The sequence below is a fragment of the Crinia signifera genome, chromosome 9 (genome assembly GCF_055691185.1).
Source record: "Crinia signifera chromosome 9, ASM5569118v1, whole genome shotgun sequence".
Taxonomy (NCBI): domain Eukaryota; kingdom Metazoa; phylum Chordata; class Amphibia; order Anura; family Myobatrachidae; genus Crinia; species Crinia signifera.
In genome coordinates this window covers 4,985,259-5,005,037 of record NC_139225.1, presented here as the reverse complement: position 1 = coordinate 5,005,037, position 19,779 = coordinate 4,985,259, and the positions used below count along the sequence as shown (strand labels likewise).

Below are 19,779 nucleotides of genomic sequence, written 5' to 3'. Positions count from 1 at the left end.
TTACCAGGTGGTCACCAGGTGGTCACTGTGGGCAATAATAACGTGTGGTGCTAGGACAGCCAATGTGTCACTCAGAGCCTGGTATACATTACACTGGCACCCAGGGGGTTCAGTGCATGTATGTATGATACATGTATGTGCTCATTCCCCCCACATATAATATTGTGCAATTACAAATAAAAGTTCTAGCAAACTAAAAATTGTATTTAACTAAGATGCCCAATTTAATGTGGGTATTGTGGGTTTGTGAATGTTTGTAGCCACACATGGTGGGTAAGTCCTGCCTATGGGTCACTGGGCATCTGTGATGTGATGAGAGGGGCAGCCAGTCTGTACATGTGTGTAATATGTTCCCTGTGTGTGCCGCAGGGTCAGAGTGCCAGCACCAGGCAGTGTGTGAGGGCTGCCAGAGACCCATCTCAGACCGCTTTCTGATGAGAGTCAATGAATCTTCCTGGCATGAGGAGTGCTTGCAGTGTACAGTGTGCCAGCAACCCCTCACCACCAGCTGCTACTTCCGGGACAGAAAGCTCTTCTGCAAGCAGGACTACCAACAGTAAGGACCCCTCTCTGTGCCCTGTACTCAGTGCCCACTGCATTGTACTCAGTGCCCACTGCATTATACTCAGTGCTCGCTGCATTATACTCAGTGCCCACTGCATTATACCTAGTGCCCACTGCATTATACTCAGTACCTGCTGCATTATACCTAGTGCCCACTGCATTATGCCTAGTGCCCACTGCATTATACTCAGTACCTGCTGCATTGTACCTAGTGCCCACTGCATTATGCCTAGTGCCCACTGCATTATACTCAGTACCTACTGCATTGTACCTAGTGCCCACTGCATTATGCCTAGTGCCCACTGCATTATACTCAGTACCTGCTGCATTATACCTAGTGCCCACTGCATTAAACTCAGTGCCCACTGCATTATACTCAGTGCCCACCGCATTATACTCAGTGCCCACTGCATGATATTAATTATCCACTGCATTATACTTATTACCCACCTGCTGCATTATACTCAGTCCCCACTGCATTATACTTAGTGCCCACTGCATTTTACCCAGTGCCCACTGCATTATACCCAGTACCTGCTGCATTACACTCAGTACCAACTGCATGATATTAAGTATCCACTGCATTATACTTAGTGCCCACCTGCTGCATTTTACCCAGTTCCCACTGCATGATACTCAGTACCCAGTATATTATACTCAGTACCCACTGCAATATTCTCAGTGTCCACTGCATTATACTCAGTACCTGCTGCATTATACTCAGTGACCACTGCATGATACTCAGTACCCACTGCATTATACTCAGTGCCCACTGCATTATACTCACTACCTGCTGCTTTATACTCATTGACCACTGCATGATACTCAGTACCCACTGCATTACATCCAGTGCCCACTGCATTATACTTATTGCCTTCTGCATTACATCCAGTGCCCACTGCATTATACTCATTGCCTTCTGCATTACATCCAGTGCCCACTGCATTATTCTCAGTGCCTGCATCAGATGATTCCAGACTTCGGGATGATGCTGAGAAACAACGTATCTGCCCATAGCTAGACCCAGCTTAGCAGCCATCGCGTTCCCCTTATGATGCCCAGCGCATGCCCCTTATGATGCCCAGCGCATGCCCCATATGATGCCCAGCGCTTGCCCCATATGATGCCCAGCGCTGGCTTCTGTTTTATTTTAAAATTATAGTAACATAAATAAATGTTTATTATCTGTATTAACGGTTATTGCAGAACGACTTATATCTGACAATCGGATCCAATCAATTCAGTAATTATCAGCACAAGTGGTTAAGATCCAGTTCATGGTAATGAGGGGAAAAGACCAAATCCCACAGATAAACACAGGGCATTGTCTGCGGAGCGATAGGGCTATTTACTCACCTGCGACCTGAGGCGCCGCAAACACAGGTTCTGTGCTCAGTGTTTCTCTATACATGCATACAGTAGTTATGTGTGTGTGTGTGTACACTCACAAAGTATATGTATATATATATATATATAAATATATATATATATATATATATATATATATATATATAAGCATTACGTTGTTATATTTTAAATGTTACGTCTGTAAAAGTTGCTACATTTGGACGGAAGTAATGATATTAATGACACCTCCTCTTCCTTTGTTCCTTAAATAATCCTTTAACTACAGGAGTAAGGAAGATTATTATCAGATCCGCCTTGTACAAGGAATACAATATATTGTCATATGTATATTAGAATCCATGTAAACACACAACTAGAGAGAGGTTTTTCCAAGTACAGTGTACACAGCGTGTGTGTGTGTGTGTGTGTGTGTGTGTGTGTGTATATATAGATATAGATATATACACAGTGTATATATATATATATATATATATCTATATATATAGATATAGATATATATATATCTATATATAGATATATTTATATATATATCTATATATATATATAGATATATATATATATCTATATATATATATATATATATATATAGATATATATATCTATATATATATATATATATCTATATCTATATATATATATATATATATATATATATATATATATATATATATATATATATATATATATATATATATATATATATAGTGCTGGTTTGTTTTAGCTTAGACATATATTGGTTTCTTGCTATTAGGCTGCCCACAGACCCCTCATAGTATTTTGTACTTACAGGCCCTACACTTATTTTTTTTTTAAACAAAATACTCCTTTCTTTCCTTGACCCCATTCTGCGCTGCCTTGCACATGTATTACCCAGCTCTGCCATTGTAACCTATGTATGAAAGAAGAGTCATTTTGCGCAGATCTTGCCGCAGTGGGACCTTGTGCATGTGTGTAATGTGCGCTGAAGAATGCGTTCGGTGCTGTGCAGTCTCTGACCTGCCACGTACAGCCTGCTGCCTTTATTACCTAATAAGACAAATACTATATACTCCCGCAGCCGTATACACAGTATATTATTTACCTACATAATTGGGGGAATTGGAATCAGACTTACATCTGAGGCTTTCATCTTTCTAAGCCCACAATGGGAATGGCAGAGTCATTTATCAGGGAATTATGGTCCAATTCTTTTTATTATTGCACTGTATACCCAACTAAGCGCAAATACGCCAACATCTGCGCATATACATGATACATCTGTACATTGCGTTATATATTTACCCTTCTATAATCTATACCTTGTTCATTAGAAATGTATTTATTTCCGATGACCTCCTTGACAATATAAAATATCTAATTACCTTAGATATACACAAGTGCAATTAAGAAGTTCCAATCCACATTCCTCATACCCCTACTCTGTCCCCCCACGACCCCTCCCGCAAAGTTAGCACACATTAACTCCCCTGTGGTGGTACAGTTTGGAAAACAAATATATATTTGTGTGTTTCTCATCTTGTATCCACTGGAGCAATGTAACAAGTTATGTCCCTCTCCCCTCTAGTCCCGGCGTCACAATTCAGTTCAGCGACAACGGGAAAGATTTGCGCGTTTCTGCAAATTTGCGCTTAATGCGCACACGTGTTTTTAAGCGCATTTTGTTCCCGCAGCCTAAATCTTGTTATTGTTAATATTGGCAATGCTGCACAGTTATTTATATGTAGTCAGCCTATAATATTAAATATTAATAATAAAACATATTACTGATGGAAAATAGAGAAAAATACAGTAAAATGATACATTACATGAAAAAAGCAGCAATTGGATAATTTTCCAATTTTATATAAATATATATATATATATATATACACACACACACACACACACACACACACACACACACACACACACACACACACATATATATATATACATATATATATATATATATATATATATATATATATATATATATATATATATATATATATATTTGTGTGTGCTTTATGAATCTAGATAGGACAAAAATGGTTGAAATGATTTTAATACATGTTAGTAAATATGTGACCATACATTTGCAGGAATATTTTGTATTTTAGCGGTTCTCCATGTATTTGCTGGGAGAGGTAAAGGAAAGGATACAGGATGATTTCGTTGCTTGTTAAACAGTCAGCCCGGTCCCCCCTCTATTACCCTCATCAGTGTAAGATAAGTGATTAACCTCTTGGCTCTGAAGAGTTTAGTTGACTCCCAATCACATTTTTTTTTTGGCTTTTATTTTCTGTTTCACCACTATCAGGTTTCCCAAAAGTGTTGGAGTCATCTACCAACCCAAACATTGCTTATCATAAAGAGAGAGGGTCTCTTAAATGTGCTCTCCATGGTTGTCAGTAAAATTTAGAGGCTTTTTGTGTTGCAGGGTGAGCACAGCCACTTCAATCACTCAGACATAATATGTCTCTGCTAGAAGTCTGGAAAGACACAAAGAGAAACATCTATTGCCTTGCATCAGTCTTTGTCAGGCGTTCCAAAAGCTCCCAAACAGGCCTGTAGTAATTCCTAGCAACCATATTTATGCCGTACCTACAGCAGGAAAATCCTTCTCCCTGGTAACCTCCACTAAATGCTAACATGACATAGTTTGGAGGTAACAACTGCTTCACCCCCCCTCCCCAAATCCCCTTCCCTGAATGATCCCCCCCCCCCCCCCCCAATCCCCTTCCCTGAATGTCTCCTGCAAATATTTTGGATTTATTATTAATTATTAGGAGGGGATTCAATTGATATAACATGTAATTGTGTGCAGTATGGGGCTAGGTAGTGTGGTGCTGTGCACCGAGCAGGGCTATCTGGAGACTTGCAAGCATGGCCCCTCTTTGTTATTTCTTGTTTTATGACCAATTATAAAACACAACAGAATACGCTGGCGCTATATAAGTAAAAGTTACTAAATAAATATATTTAAGTGAAATGACATCCATATATATTGTGGTGAATGAATGTTTGACTTCTACATTTACATCTGTTGTGTATTTGTATATAAAATTAAATGGTAAAGTTTTCCATATGATATAATATAGAAACCCCCCCTCAAAATATAATACATAGCTAATCATTTATAATACAGTTGTTTTGAAGTCTCCTTTGCAATACATATGTTTTCATCACATCATTTTTAAAAAGAGCATTTAAAAACTAAGGCAGAAACTAGGTAAAAAAAATTATTGTGCGTTCTATTATAAGCAACAGAAAACTTCATCAGGGTCACTGTGGTCATTAAATGGACTATGGCCCTAACTGTGCGGAGTTTGTATGTTCTCCCCCGTGCATGTGTGGATTTCCTCCGGGTGCTCCGGTTTCCTTCCACAATCCAAAAATACACTGGTAGGCTAATTGGCTCCAAACAAAATTAAGCATAGAATGTCTGTGAGTGCGTCTACATGTGGTAGGGAATATAGATTGTAAGCTCCACTGGGGCAGGGACTGATGTGAGTGTTCAACTATTCTCTGTACAGCGCTGCGGAATATGTGTGCACTATATAATATAACTGGTAATATTATTCTCTGTACGGCAATGTGGAATATGTGTGCGCTATATCAATAACTGTTAATAATATTCTCTGTACAGTGCTGCGGAATATGTGTGCACTATATAATATAACTGGTAATAATATTCTCTGTACAGCGCTGTGGAATATGTGTGCGCTATATCAATAACTGGTAATAATATACTCTGTACTGCGCTGCAGAATATGTGTGCGCTATATAATATAACTGGTAATATTCTCTGTACAGCGCTGTGGAATATGTGTGTGCTATATACATAACTGGTAATAATAGTCTCTGTACAGCGCTGCAGAATATGTGAGCGCTATATAATATTACTGGTAATAATATTCTCTGTACAGTGCTGTGGAATATGTGTGCGTTATATAAATAACTGGTAATAATAGTCTCTGTACAGCGCTGCAGAATATGTGAGCGCTATATAATATAACTGGTAATAATATTCTCTGTACAGCGCTGCGGAATATGTGTGCGCTATATAATAACTGGTAATAATAGTCTCTGTACAGCGCTGCGGAATATGTGTGCGCTATATAATAACTGGTAATAATAGTCTCTGCACAGCGCTGCGGAATATGTGAGTGCTATATAATATAACTGGTAATAATATTCTCTGTACAGTGCTGCATAATATGTGTGTGCTATATAATAACTGGTAATAATATTCTCTGTACAGCGCTGCGGAATATGTGTGCGCTATATAATAACTGGTAATAATATTCCCTGTACAGCTCTGCGGAATATGTGTGCGCTATATAATAACTGGTAATAATATTCTCTGTACAGCGCTGCATAATATGTGTGTGCTATATAATAACTGGTAATAATATTCTCTGTACAGCGCTGCGGAATATGTGTGCGCTATATAATAACTGGTAATAATAATCTCTGTACAGCGCTGCGGAATATGTGTGCGCTATATAATAACTGGTAATAATAGTCTCTGTACAGCACTGCGGAATATGTGTGCGCTATATAATAACTGGTAATAATAATCTCTGTACAGCGCTGCGGAATATGTGTGCGCTATATAATAACTGGTAATAATAGTCTCTGTACAGCGCTGTGGAATATGGGTGTGCTATATAATATAACTGGTAATAATAGTCTCTGTACATCGCTCCGGAATATGTGTGCGCTATATAAATAACTAGTAATAAATATTACCAATAATAATGAGAAATAATCTAACCTATTAGCATCACCTTTTTATTTACACATGGATGAACACTATCAGCAGAGCCCTGAATGTTAGTAACTATTTTGCTACTAAATAGCGTTACGGCCCTCTCTGGCAGGGGATGGGTTAAGCATTGTCTCCTGTTTAGGACAAGTGGGACCCTGTTGAGGTATTCATGCTTACTGGCAATTAAGAGAGATATCTCCTTGTAAAGTCTTGTTGTGTCACAGAACCTGGGGTGACTGGACACTGCTCCCTGCTGTGGGACTGTCACCGTCAGCTATGGCTACCGGGCCTTAATGGCAAGATATATGGGGAGACGTGCACAGTGTATTATTTCTACGCACGGTGTATAAGAAGAGGATTTTTATGTTCCATCACATCGTTAGAGGGCTGCTGCAGACTTGGATTCGGAGGATTATACCTTGACTGCGCGTCAAATGTCACATACTGTCAATGTGGTCATTTGCCTGTTTAGTTTTATTTTAGATTTGTTTTCAGAATATTCTTATGATTCTATATGTAGGCTTATTGTCCTTGGGCTACAACTGTTGAACCTGTAGCAGTTGCTATATGCAAGTGCAGTAATACTAATTATATTCATCACACACACACACACACACACTAACACACACACACACACACACACTAAAAATTTGGGGGATTGGCAAAACAGTATCTTATATAATTATTTACTCCAATGCATATTCTATATCATGTCTACGTTTACTTGCGAACATTATCCAGACAACACTCCTTCGAATCGATAGGTACAAACACACACATACACAAACCGTTCAGTCTCAACCAGCCGTCCTACTGTTCACGTTGATAGTAATGATAAAGACATTCCAGGCTGAGTCAGTTCTTTATATCAATCTGTATCAGCGGTCAGGAGATTATGTAGGCAGTAGTAAAAATAATCAAGCTCCAAGCTGCAGGAATCTGTATGTAATTTCAAATACAGGATGGCTTACAGATTGAGGAGGGACATACTCTGCAGCGCTTTTGTTCAGGCTCGTACAACTCTATCTCAGGACTAGTAAAAAAAAAAATTCAAAAACTAATAAGTCAAAAATCTTGATTTAGAAATTGCTAATGATGGGTCATAGCGAGGAGAAGGGTTAAATGCGAATTCAATATGAACTAAATTATTTGATCAATGGTTTTAGATATTGAATGCATTTCAGGACAATGATACATCTCATTATTGCTACTAAAACTGTGTAGTACGTGTGTACATAATGTATTTACACGCGTCGGCTACCGGTCATGTATCTGATTATAAGTAATGAGTCACAAAATGATCTGTTCAAATGTGTTAAGTCATGTATTGAGTGATGAGTGTACACAACAGGCACAGTAGGACCCAAGGAAGTTTATCTAAAAGTAACGTTGGTCAAGGAAATAAAATAGTGTCAAATTTCCCAGAGAACCAAGTTCATTCATTTATTTATTTTACTAAATATTTTAATGAAAAGAACAATCGTGTAAAATTGCAACAGAATTGGGCCACATTTGCTCATGATTTTCCAAATTTTTTTTTTTTTTAGCTCAAACCTTCAGAAATGCTTTGAATTTCCTGCCGCGGGGTTAAAATTGCATCATTAGTTCATGTTGATTTGTAGTAGGGTTCAGCCTGCAGAGAAAGGAAAGGATATTGCGGGCAATGTTGCATAAAAAAAAAAAAATTACAAAAAAAGCCCAGATTTTTCCAAACAGGCCCCACATATTTCACATGGCTAGGCTTGTTAATGTGTTTTATAAAATTTAAGGTAATGAAAATAAAATTGTGTGAGGCAGGCCCAAGCTGCATCATCATACGATGTGGGTTCTAGTGAGTCAGGCCATGAGAACGAAAATAAAAAAATTATTCTATAAAAACTTTTTATTTGTTAAATACCATTTGGAATAATTTTATCCGAATACATCACTTGTGCCCTAAACTATGCAGTTTACGTTTAAATTAGCATACTGTTTACAATTAATATTTATGTAGTGTCAAATACTTTCCTTAATTCTCAGTACTCATTTAACTTTAACCATAATCGCCCACAAGAGAGATGCTATACGATGACCTTGACGCATTTTCAACACATTTTTCTGGCACAAATTTCCAAACAACGTTGATCTGACCCATCTGTGCTTCAAGCACGAGAACCATGCATGCGCCAAAAATCTGTCTGCAAATTTTTTGTGAGAAGGTGCAGTATGAGAAGGTGCAGGTCCAACACACAGACGCATAGAGGAGTCATTTTTCCGTGCATCAATTTAGCACTAAAATCCTTTCTTGTGGTTCCCAATACATGGCCCTCAAGGGACTTAAATATTTCGGAGCAAAATGTCTTTTACTCAAGTTGTTGCCATTTATTAAATGTTTTTTAAGTGAACAAAGACAAGTTTTCAGATTAACCCTTGTGTCCCGGGAGAAGGCCAGCTTCACTCTGCAGGAAACACATTAGACTGCAAGCTCTCTGTACCAAACCTAGATAACCTAGATAACATCTGTGTTACTCCACTCTAGGACTCATGGATAAAACAATCTCTACAATTACGAATTTATTAATAATTTTATACAACATTTTATAGTAATATTCAGACTCAGTAGTTACATATGACCAAACTGCCTGATTCTAGGCTGAATATGATAATTTTAACATTTTGAGTGCCAACATCTCTGTGAGATATCCGCAAACAATATGCTAAAAATGCCAGCATCAATCACATTTGTTATATACATTCAAATACAAATGTTTTTGTAAAAAAAGATTATGTTTCCTATATAAGGTAACATTACAGGTCATTACGATGAATAAAAATGTTTGCTCGGAAATTTTCACATCTATTTCGACAAATTCCCTTGACACTCAAAGGGTTAAGGACTAGTCTGTAACCTATTTGTAAACAAAATTTCAATATACTTTTGTATTATCTGTTAAACTGTAGAGATAGTTACATATGCATATATGTGATGTGCCACATACACGTTGAAGAATCATTTCCGTACACTGAACAAGTACATTTCTATAACAAAAACTTTAATGAGTATCTATAATCTTCGCCAAACCTGTTGTAAACTGCAGGTACGTTGGATTATTCCAGACATTTAGTTATTTGGGGTTTCTAAATGAGCACCTACGGTATAAATAAAAATAGAGAACAAAGGTAATTACCAGGCGTATTAAAACCATAAAAGCTTGAGATTATGGTATGATTACGGCTATCAGTGTAATAATAATGTGGGGCCGGCCCTTTGTGTATAAGTTTTCAATAAAAGTACCACAAAAAGACGGTGAACTCTCCTCGAGCGCACCACTTTGGTATGTCAACATTAACCTTTTGTTTAAAATTGCTTCCAGCGCTTAAAGCGTTTCTCTGTAGCAAAACACAAATCAAACCGCATATTCATATAAACTCATAATACATAATAGTTACCCATACAATTACACACATTTTATCACTGTAAAGCCATAACTGTTTACATGCCCGCTCATGCTCAAGAACAATAAAAAGATGGTTGATCAATCCCTTAAAAGCAACAGGCTATATATATATATATATATATATATATATATATATATATATATATACAGTATTTTTTTTGTTGTTGTTGGAATTGTATACATGGATGCCCAGTTGTAGATTTTCAAAAATTTTAACGGATCCTTATAATTAGCACCTGTAGCAATCAAACATCTTGCTACAACGATCGGCATAACACACCGCTAGAGTTATTTAATTAAACAAAAGCATTAACGTCATTGATGTGATAATCATTGCTACGTCACTCCCTGCTCTTTTATGCACTTACTCAATTAAAGATGGCAGTGGCTTCAGTTGAAGAGGAACAGCCTTTGTGATGGGCGTTGCCAGTTAGTCATTAGGTAGCGCTACATCGTAGTACCTTTGATATTTCCATACAAACATGACTTCCAATGTACTGTACCAGAAATGTGCATTTTGTTATTGTCCAAATGAATTAAGATTAGTGAAAAGATAAAATTAGGCCACAGTTATCCTCTGGACTTCAGAGCACGTGTTTGGAGTAAATTACCTACAATCATCTGGACTTCCCATAAGCGTGTACGCAAGCAGTGCTACATAATAAGTTACATGGTAAATTGCTTAATCAGTTTGTTGCCAGAGGGCATTACACGAACTGTGCAAATATAAAAATGGCCGCTTCTTTCTTCTGCCATTTTGGTGGAAGCAGAGAAATGAACGTTGTAACTATTCATATATAGACAAATATCAATTAAAATGGGTCTGTGGGCAAATGGTACAGAGGTAATTAGTGCTCAAACATTAATTTGCTCGTTCAAATAATACCAAGCAGTAAATCTGTGATTTATATATATCTTCAACTATGGCTTGCACAACATCAGTGGTGGGCATTATTTGACCCTTGCGGCTCTCCCAGTCTTTACCTGTGGCCCCCAGCCTCTTCCTAAATTATTATCAAATCTGTTTGTTAGAACTTCTTTATAATGCCTACTTTACTATAGATTACTGTCTCTTTCTTAGACTAAGGGTATTCATTTATTGCTGATATAGAGGGCAATGTGTTTCCCTATTAAAGGTTTAAGGGCCACTTGTGTGGCCCTAGAAGAGGATGCATGCACAGCACTACATAGATGTGCCCTAAGGTATAGGAAATCCTGGCTACATGTGTCTCAGTATATTATAATGCAATGTTATATGTATCCAAGCGTTATTCCATACTTCCTACAATGGCACCTAACTCGTTGATGCTTACTACAGTGTCGTTTCCACTGATGTAGCAGTGATTATATACCATGTACTTGTCCTACATTGCCTTGTACTGTAAGTCCCTGCTTCCTTGTTTTGTTCATTTTCTTAATTACTTTGTTAGGCGCTGTGGAACCCTTGTGGCACCATATAAAGTACTGTATGATAATAATATATTCCAATAAGTAGTATGTTAGTAACTTTCCTGGCTATTTTGGATACTGAAGTGTTGGCCCGTTTCACGCTGCAAAATCGAATGTACTATTTGAATATAAGTTATAGTAGGGAATTCAATAATTTATCACTCACCTATCTCCAGTCTAAAGTTATGGGAGATCACAGGGCGTTATTCAATTGTTGCTTTTTATTGCACTGACCGCACTAATTATGATCGGGTTTAGCACAGCATAGCGGATAAATCCAGCCAAATGAACAGGTACAACACAGAAAGCGATCAAATGGGTCACTCTACACCCACTTCAGCTGGGGTGTGAGCTGAAGTGCAGGCGCCATCAGCTGATTACACTCTGATGGAGCAACAATTGAATAGCTCCATTGGGGGCCATCTACTGGCCGCTGGTGCGCTGACAATTGAATTCCCCTCATGGCATTAAGTACGGTAAAGCAGGTTAGAATCTCAATCATTGTTATTATATCGCCAAGTTAGATCATTCAGCCCTGCAGTATAAATCTAGTCAGATCACCAGTATTCTCACCAGAGAACAATGGTTAGCACAGATTTCTCAGCACACATTGCTGGCGCATAGCATGTGTGTCAGCGGTGTGCGCTTAGCAATCTGTGCTAAACTGCATCGCTTAGCAAAGTCTGAAGTTGTCCTGTGTGTAGGCCCCATAAGAACCATCTTTCTAAGATGTCTTATTTTGCCTTTGTATTGGGCAAACTGAATGAGTAGTACTACTTGAAAGTAATTTTAACTATTGATGAAGTTGATGCATTCCTGTAGATGTACATAACTTCCAATCACGAAGAACTAGCACAAACTATATAATGACAACTAGTAGTTGGTTAGCTGCTGTGTGTTACTGCACACAAGGAGGGCCCTTTGATTAGCATAGATTTACATAATTGCCTCGCGTGCTACATTTTTACTCAACTTATGAGGCCTACGCTGGGCGATTTCAGGGCAGTTTCTAAGCGATCTCACAAGACCGTTGAGAAAATGTCCCTACATTGATCCGTGTGTAGGGGTCATAGCAATAGCGATGCGCGACCTTGCATGTCCCTATCGTCCGGCGATTAAGATCCAGCATGCTGGATACATCTAGTTAATTGCCAGTCAGGGCCAGTGTCCTCACCTGAGAACACTGGCCCTGACAGATCGCTCAGCACCCAGTGTTGACTCATCGCTGTGCAGTGCTGTGTTCTAAGCGATCTTGCTGAGCGATCCTGAGCGATCTACATAGCTCAGATCTCTCAGCAACATCGTCCCGCGTGTAGAGGCCCCTCTAGCGCAATTACAGTCATTAAAAAGTTGCTCACCCCTAGGAGGAGCAAGAAAAAGTCAATGCATTACGAAAATTTTGATCATTACTAACACATCATGCAAATCCCTATCACCAGAAAGTATCCATGCTGCTAATTAAATTGCCCACATATGATATAGGACAAATAAGTCATGCAACTGATGAAGTGATAGCATAGACAGTATAGGCCTACAGTATGTTAATATACATAGACTATATTTTTATTTTAATGAAATACCTAAGTACAGACTACATCTGCCATCACGAGCAAGGTAAAATACATATACCCAGTCATTTCACATTGAGTACACAAATACAAACAGACCCATGTATCTACACACAGACAGACAGACGCGCATAAAAGAATCTACACAGGCACACATTGTCTTCTAGCTGGCGTCGAGAGGTGACATAAACATTAGAAGTGGGTGATTGTCTCTTCCGTGGTTTAACCCTTTCACACGAGAGTACACTATTTCCGACAATGCCAAGTCAATGTTTTCTTCCCTGCTAGACTGGTTGAAGCACGTTATGATCCGAGGAGTCTCTACTCATGTTAGTTGAGACCTTAGCTTGCATTGGCGACAGCTGTTGGGCCTCTTGTGATTGGGCTTCTATGTGGGAGTAAACCTTAATCAAATCAAACATGTCACTGACATTTCTTCTCTTGGGGGATCTCGCGTGGGATTGCATGTCAGTACTTTGTGTCAGATTGCATTTCATTCTATTTGCATTTTAAATTGGGGTTAGAAGGCCTAGCAGCGTGGTCAGCGGTGCTGCACTGTAATCGCAGTTGAGGGAACCACCTCCAGGCCCAAAATGTTCCAGTCTGAGCAGTTGAGCATTTTTGTGTGTATGGACACACGTGGCTTTTTAAATTCACTGTAAATGAACAAACCTTTATTGTTATGAAGGCTCTCCAAACTATGGTGGTCCATCATATCTTATTACACAACCATCTGAGTATGGGTTTTAGGAATGTGTCCTGCTCTCCACCACTAGATGCAACAATTAGGGAACATGAAGTGAACGGATCTGATTATGTTTATGGATCTAGCTATTGATTGCTCACAATTAAGTATTACACTTGGTAATATCTTTAGAGTAACTGCGGTACATTACAAAGCAAAATCTTTTGCAGAACCCTCTGGCTAATTAGGTGCTAAGGCATCGTGATATTGTCTGAATGCGAAATACAAAATGTGCATAGGAAGGGAAGGTGTTTTACCTGTAACCTGTGCAAGGGAGGTGTCTACAGATAGCATCTAGTCAGAGCCTTGGGCATTTGTCCTGTCTCAAATACCACATGCAACAAAATGAAAATATGTCCTTTCATTCCAAAGTGACTGCACAGGCTGTTACATCATGAGTGATGTAGAGGACACAAGAGCTGACAAACACAGGTCATATGCATTTCATTACAGGGGAGGGTCAGAATCTATTGTAGGGCTTATGTTGAGTTCTATGTAAAGTTACTTCTCCACACTTGCCCAGAGTAGTACTTATAGATGCGCCAATACGGACGGATAGTTGCAGCAAACACTTACAACCAGTGGTGGCAAAGCAGGAGCCTCACCGACTTCCACCACTGATGCTGCCAATCATGACATGCCCGGGCTCACTGGTAGTTACTGTGGCTCCACTATGTGAATTGTGGACTGCGCTGAGGACCCTCCTCTTGAGCCGTTGCAACTGATTTTGGATCCTAACGATTGGAGAGTAAACATACACAAAATACAATAAGGCATTGTTGGTGCAAACGTGGCCTATGAAGACGGAGACACAGATGCATAAGTATCTCTCAGGAGATGGGTAAATTGTCGGTACTAAGTGGACCATAGTGCTAGTTACGCAATGATGAAGATGAAGATGGGATGTTCTACTGAAGATGGGATGTTGTCCATAGCAACCAGATTGTACTTGTTAATTTAGCACCTTCTAGAAGACAATAGATATAATCTGCGATGGGCAACATCACATTTTAGTAAATTTACCAAAAAGGTTGCTTCCATGAGGATCCCATTCCATTTACTGCAATCCCTATAATATGCCTACGAAATGCATGACACTATCCCTTTATATTATTACCTGCTCCTGTGTAAGAAAATGGTCTCATCAATTCCCTTCTGACACTGCCCTCCGTGGTTCCCCTGTAACCTATTTGTATAATACAGCCGGAGGCAATTCTCTATCTTGATGACGCATCGATAATCCTATAATTATAGTCACTATTAAAGAAGACGGGAACCTGGTTATTTATACTTAAAGTTTCTTTGTAGCAAGTAAATAAGCATTATACTCTCCTGTATATGTGTGGCCCGTGTGCTCTGTTAAAGGGGACATATACACTGGAAATAGACGCAATTTACTCCTAGTTCATTCCTGAACGACTAATTAGACACATGTACAGAGCATAGTGTAAACATATTTGTCATAAAGACATTGACTTTAGTATGAGATGCAATATTGAGGGTCAGGTTCAGTACAACTAAATGGACCCAAATTTTGATGTGAACAAATATTCTTGTAGCTATCATTTACTTATTATAGTCTATAAAATGGTCGCCTGAAGATGACTGTTTGCAATGATGGCCATCTTAACAAAGGCACATGGGGCAGTTGCCCTGGCATCTCTACCAGCAGCCAGACAGTGGATGGTTGTCAGAATACTGACTGGTGGATGGCTGAAGCTATCGACCAATCAGAGTTCTAACAAACATTCACTGGAAGGGCTCCCGTCTAAAGCAATGAGGGAAGCCCAAGCTCCCGACCGCAGCATTCTGCGGTCAACATGGAGGTTTGGCGGGGGGCACACACAGCCTCCGCTGCTGTCTGCTGTACTGTGCAGACAGCAGCAGAGGCATGGAGGAGATGAACGGATGCCTGTGTGCGGCATCCATTCACCTAGGGGGGGGGCTAGGGGGTGCACGGAGGCTGGGGGCAGCCCAGCAACTTACCGTGGGGCTGGGACTGCCCCCAGCACGGTGATGACGTTGCAGGGGTCCCGGCTGGTGGATTTCCTGGCGCTCGGAGATGATGTAATCTCAAAGCGCTGGCTTAGGAACCGCCTACGCCAAGGGGGGAGGGGGTGGGCGTGTTGGGGAAGATTGCTGGGGCAGCCGCCTGTGTAAAAGGCAACAAATGCCAAGTTTGAAGCTGGGTCCAAAAACCCGGGTGCGACACAGCATTTTGGTGTAAATGGGGTATAAGAAGTGCCCCAGTTGCAGGTCTTGCAGATAACTCTGTACCTCAAATGGAATACACATGATGATCTTGTTTCACAAATGCGGACACAAATGCGGACAGTCTTGTAGAAAGCAGTCTGTATATTACTTTATTAAACAATGAAATACATTTAATGAAATATATTAATTTGACATCATTTTAAAACTCCTAACTTTCTAACCCTGTTGTGGAATTGTACAAGCTTCAGTCAAACATAATCTAGTTTTATCAGATCAAAATAGAATGGACAAGATATAAGCGACTTCATGAATATATCCCTTTAAGAAATAACCAATAACTGCTGGTAATAAATCATGTTGTACACACAGGTGAAGAGAACAGTGATTTCTAATGCCGTCACCATTAGAAGCATTGTTAGTGAATGTAATGAGGGGTAGGACAGACAGTGTGGGGTAAGAAACTGCATGTACAATTTCTTAGTGTCATTAAGTATATTTTGGCCTTAGAAATACAAGACAATAAAACATTTGTGTGGTGCATATAGTTAGCTTTTTATACGCACTATAATAAATAAATACATTAAAGTTACTTTCATTTGTGCACCTAAGATTATTTTAGGAGTGAGTCACTCCAAAATGACTGTGCAGTGTAAGTACATTAAGCATTGAAACAATACCAAGGAACCATTTATTAACAATTATTTATATAGCATGCACAAAGGCCCTTATTCAGATCTGATCGCAGTACAAATTTGTTCGCAAAATGGGCAAAACCATAAGCACTGCAGATGGGGCAGATGTAACATGGGCAGAGAGAGTTAGATTTAGATTTTTTTAATCCAATTTATCTATACATATTGGCATATGTGACAAAGTGATTTGTCTATTATATTACAAGGAGAGTAAAATACTGATTATTGCACCAGCTGAAATATTAGTAATAAATATATCATCAAACTTATTTACAGAAAGTTATAGGTTATTACCCAGGGTATTAATGTACTGAATTAAAGTTGCCCAACAGATATTTAAATATGGAAAGTGCAATTATGGATAAAAATCAGTTTAATACTGTTTTGCCGTATATCTCTTTGTCATTTCTGCTCAGACTGAATCATATCACAGTTCAAATTAAGTATGTACATAAATGTAAATATGCAAATTGGAGACTTGCTCACTGCACAAAATAATATATGACCAGACTTTGATAAGTTATGAAAGGCAAGAACTGTGCAGTGGAAGATGTTAGCATTACATAAATGATAATAGTTACACTGATTACATGATAATAGTAGTAGACTGACAGGCTGTGGCGGTAATAAAAAGTATGATATATTTTGGGAGGCCATTGGATAATGTAGCATTGTTTCATAAGAATTAACCCAAGTAATGGTGAGAAAAATATAAGTCATATCTTATTAAGGATTTTTTTAATCATTACCCTCTACCACTGTTTATGACGTTGACTATCTTTGAGGAATACGTACGCATCGCTCAATGGCCATCAGTAATGGTCTGCAGACTTCTAGAACATTTAGTAATTTAATAATCTGTAAAATATAACCATTAATTCTAAAATAAAAGATTTACCAAAGGGCAGCTATGAGAAATGGGATGATATAGCTCAAAAATAGCAAAAAAATTACTAAAATGGGATGCTGCTAAATAAATAAGAATTGGAATAAGATTGGTTGCTACGAGCAACATCTCATCTTCAACAGAATTCCCATCTTAGTAAATTTACCTCCGAGAAGTTCTTAAGATTCCTTTTTAGAAATCTTTAGTAAATCTAGACTCAAATGTTACATCATATTAATATGAATACATCCCCATAATATTATTTAATGCGTTAAAAAAATACAAATAACAAGAGATTTTCTATAATGTTCATATCAATTTTCAATAGCCGTTCTTAGTGTCTTATATAGGTCAGGTGACTGATATTATTAATAACACCACGGATCCTGTGGAGCAGCTTACCCAATATTGTGCTTCCTACATTAAGGGATTTTTTGCTTACACAGGAAAAAGACCAGAGTGAGCACACAGGTTCCACCGCATCCATAAGGGGCCTTGCACTTTCCCATTCGCCAACGAGAACACGAAAGCAAAGTGTCATTTGCTTTACAGCCATGTTTCAGGAGTGAAGTATTTTTAAAAATTTAGCGCAGGAAGCTGAAGGAAGTTGACTAGCGATGCCTTGACATTTCATCAGGCCTCCGTCTGATATGAATTGCATGTCATAAACAGCTTGTGTCATCGGATGCCAGTAAAAACAACGGGCCCTCCCTACTGGATTTTCAGTCTTTTTTTTTTTTTTTTTGCTCATAAATGTTTATTTGTGAATAATATTGTTTTAAAATAGAAAAAAAAAAGTGAAAAGCTGACCTCAAGTTTGTGAAAAGAATCTATCTCCGTTCACGCGAAAGTTTGTGTTTTAAAAAGTTCTGGGGAGGTGTTATTTGATTGAGAAGCGATGGCTTGTGTGTTTGCTTTTAGTAGTCATGCTCCCGGGATTAACTGTTTATAAGAGACGGGGTATGCCATCAATAGCTAGATTTTAGCGCTGCAGTTCAAGCTTGACAGCATTTCCTAAAGCTTCTCACAAGCACACCAAGGGAGGCTAATATTATTTTTCATTAGCTCTTGTTTCTTGTTATTTTTCCCTTTTCTGTGTTGGTTTAAAAATTAGCACCAATGCATGTAATTAGGCACTTAAAGGTTCTTTTTTAGAATTCATTGTTCTCCCACTGTAATTTTGTGAATAAAGCTAAAATGAAAAAAAAAAAAAAAGTCAAAATAATTTGGTCTATGTATGAGAACCTTCATTCCCATTGAGCGCAAGATGAAGTATGTTGCGGATACCATTGAAAACACGGAAACTATTAGTTTTTTTCTGTACAGTTTTGTTTAAGCCAATTATGTTTGGAGGAAAAAACAGTAGTAATTTTCAAATATGTTTTCTAAAACCGGTGCTTCTTCGAAGCTGAGCAAAATGGAAATAAAAGAGTTAAATGTTTTTATAGAATATAACTATGCATAAAGAACTGTTTCATAATGTCTTCTTTTAATTTAATATAATAGCAATGATCTGATATATGAGACTCTTGCTTTATGGATATCAATATTTTTACATTGATTATCCCACTTGCCAAAAAATATTAACTTTAGTGCTGAAACATTTTGAAACTTTTGATGAATATCTGGACCGGTTTAGATGAACCTTCTATGTTTCGAAGATTATAGAAAATCTTGAAATATTTCCCGATAACAATGTTGTTTCTAAGTTGATCAATCTGGAAAAAAAAGAATTACCCCAAAAGTCATACAGTCCTTAAGGCAGTGGTTCCCAAACCATATAGTATCAGAATTTCATCCACAGCAGCATTAGGCCAAAAGTTTCTTATTGAGAAATTGAGAAAAAAATATACAAATTAAATAAATTATTTTATATATCATCTCTAGGTTTAATTGTATAGTGAGGGACAAGAATTTCATCTGTTTGTCCACATATTTTATAATAGACAGCCACAAGCACTGGTTTTGCCTATTATATTGATCATAATGAATTGAAATTGGTCCTGGACCACCAATCCCAGGCACCCCTGCAAGGGTCCCAAGGCACCCCAGTTTTCAACCAATGCATTAAGCCAAGTATCTGCTGATCAGTGCAACCCAACA

At 38.3% G+C, this 19,779-nt stretch overlaps 1 protein-coding gene across 1 annotated transcript in view; it reads left to right on the top strand.

The window, feature by feature from the left end:
* Positions 1 to 19,779, top strand: part of LMX1B (LIM homeobox transcription factor 1 beta) — a 143,704-nt gene that overhangs the window by 1,803 nt on the left and 122,122 nt on the right. Inside the window, exon 2 of the mRNA XM_083160471.1 lies at positions 370 to 556. Coding sequence (XP_083016597.1) covers positions 370 to 556 — 187 coding nt within the window. The remainder of the gene's footprint in view (positions 1 to 369; positions 557 to 19,779) is intronic.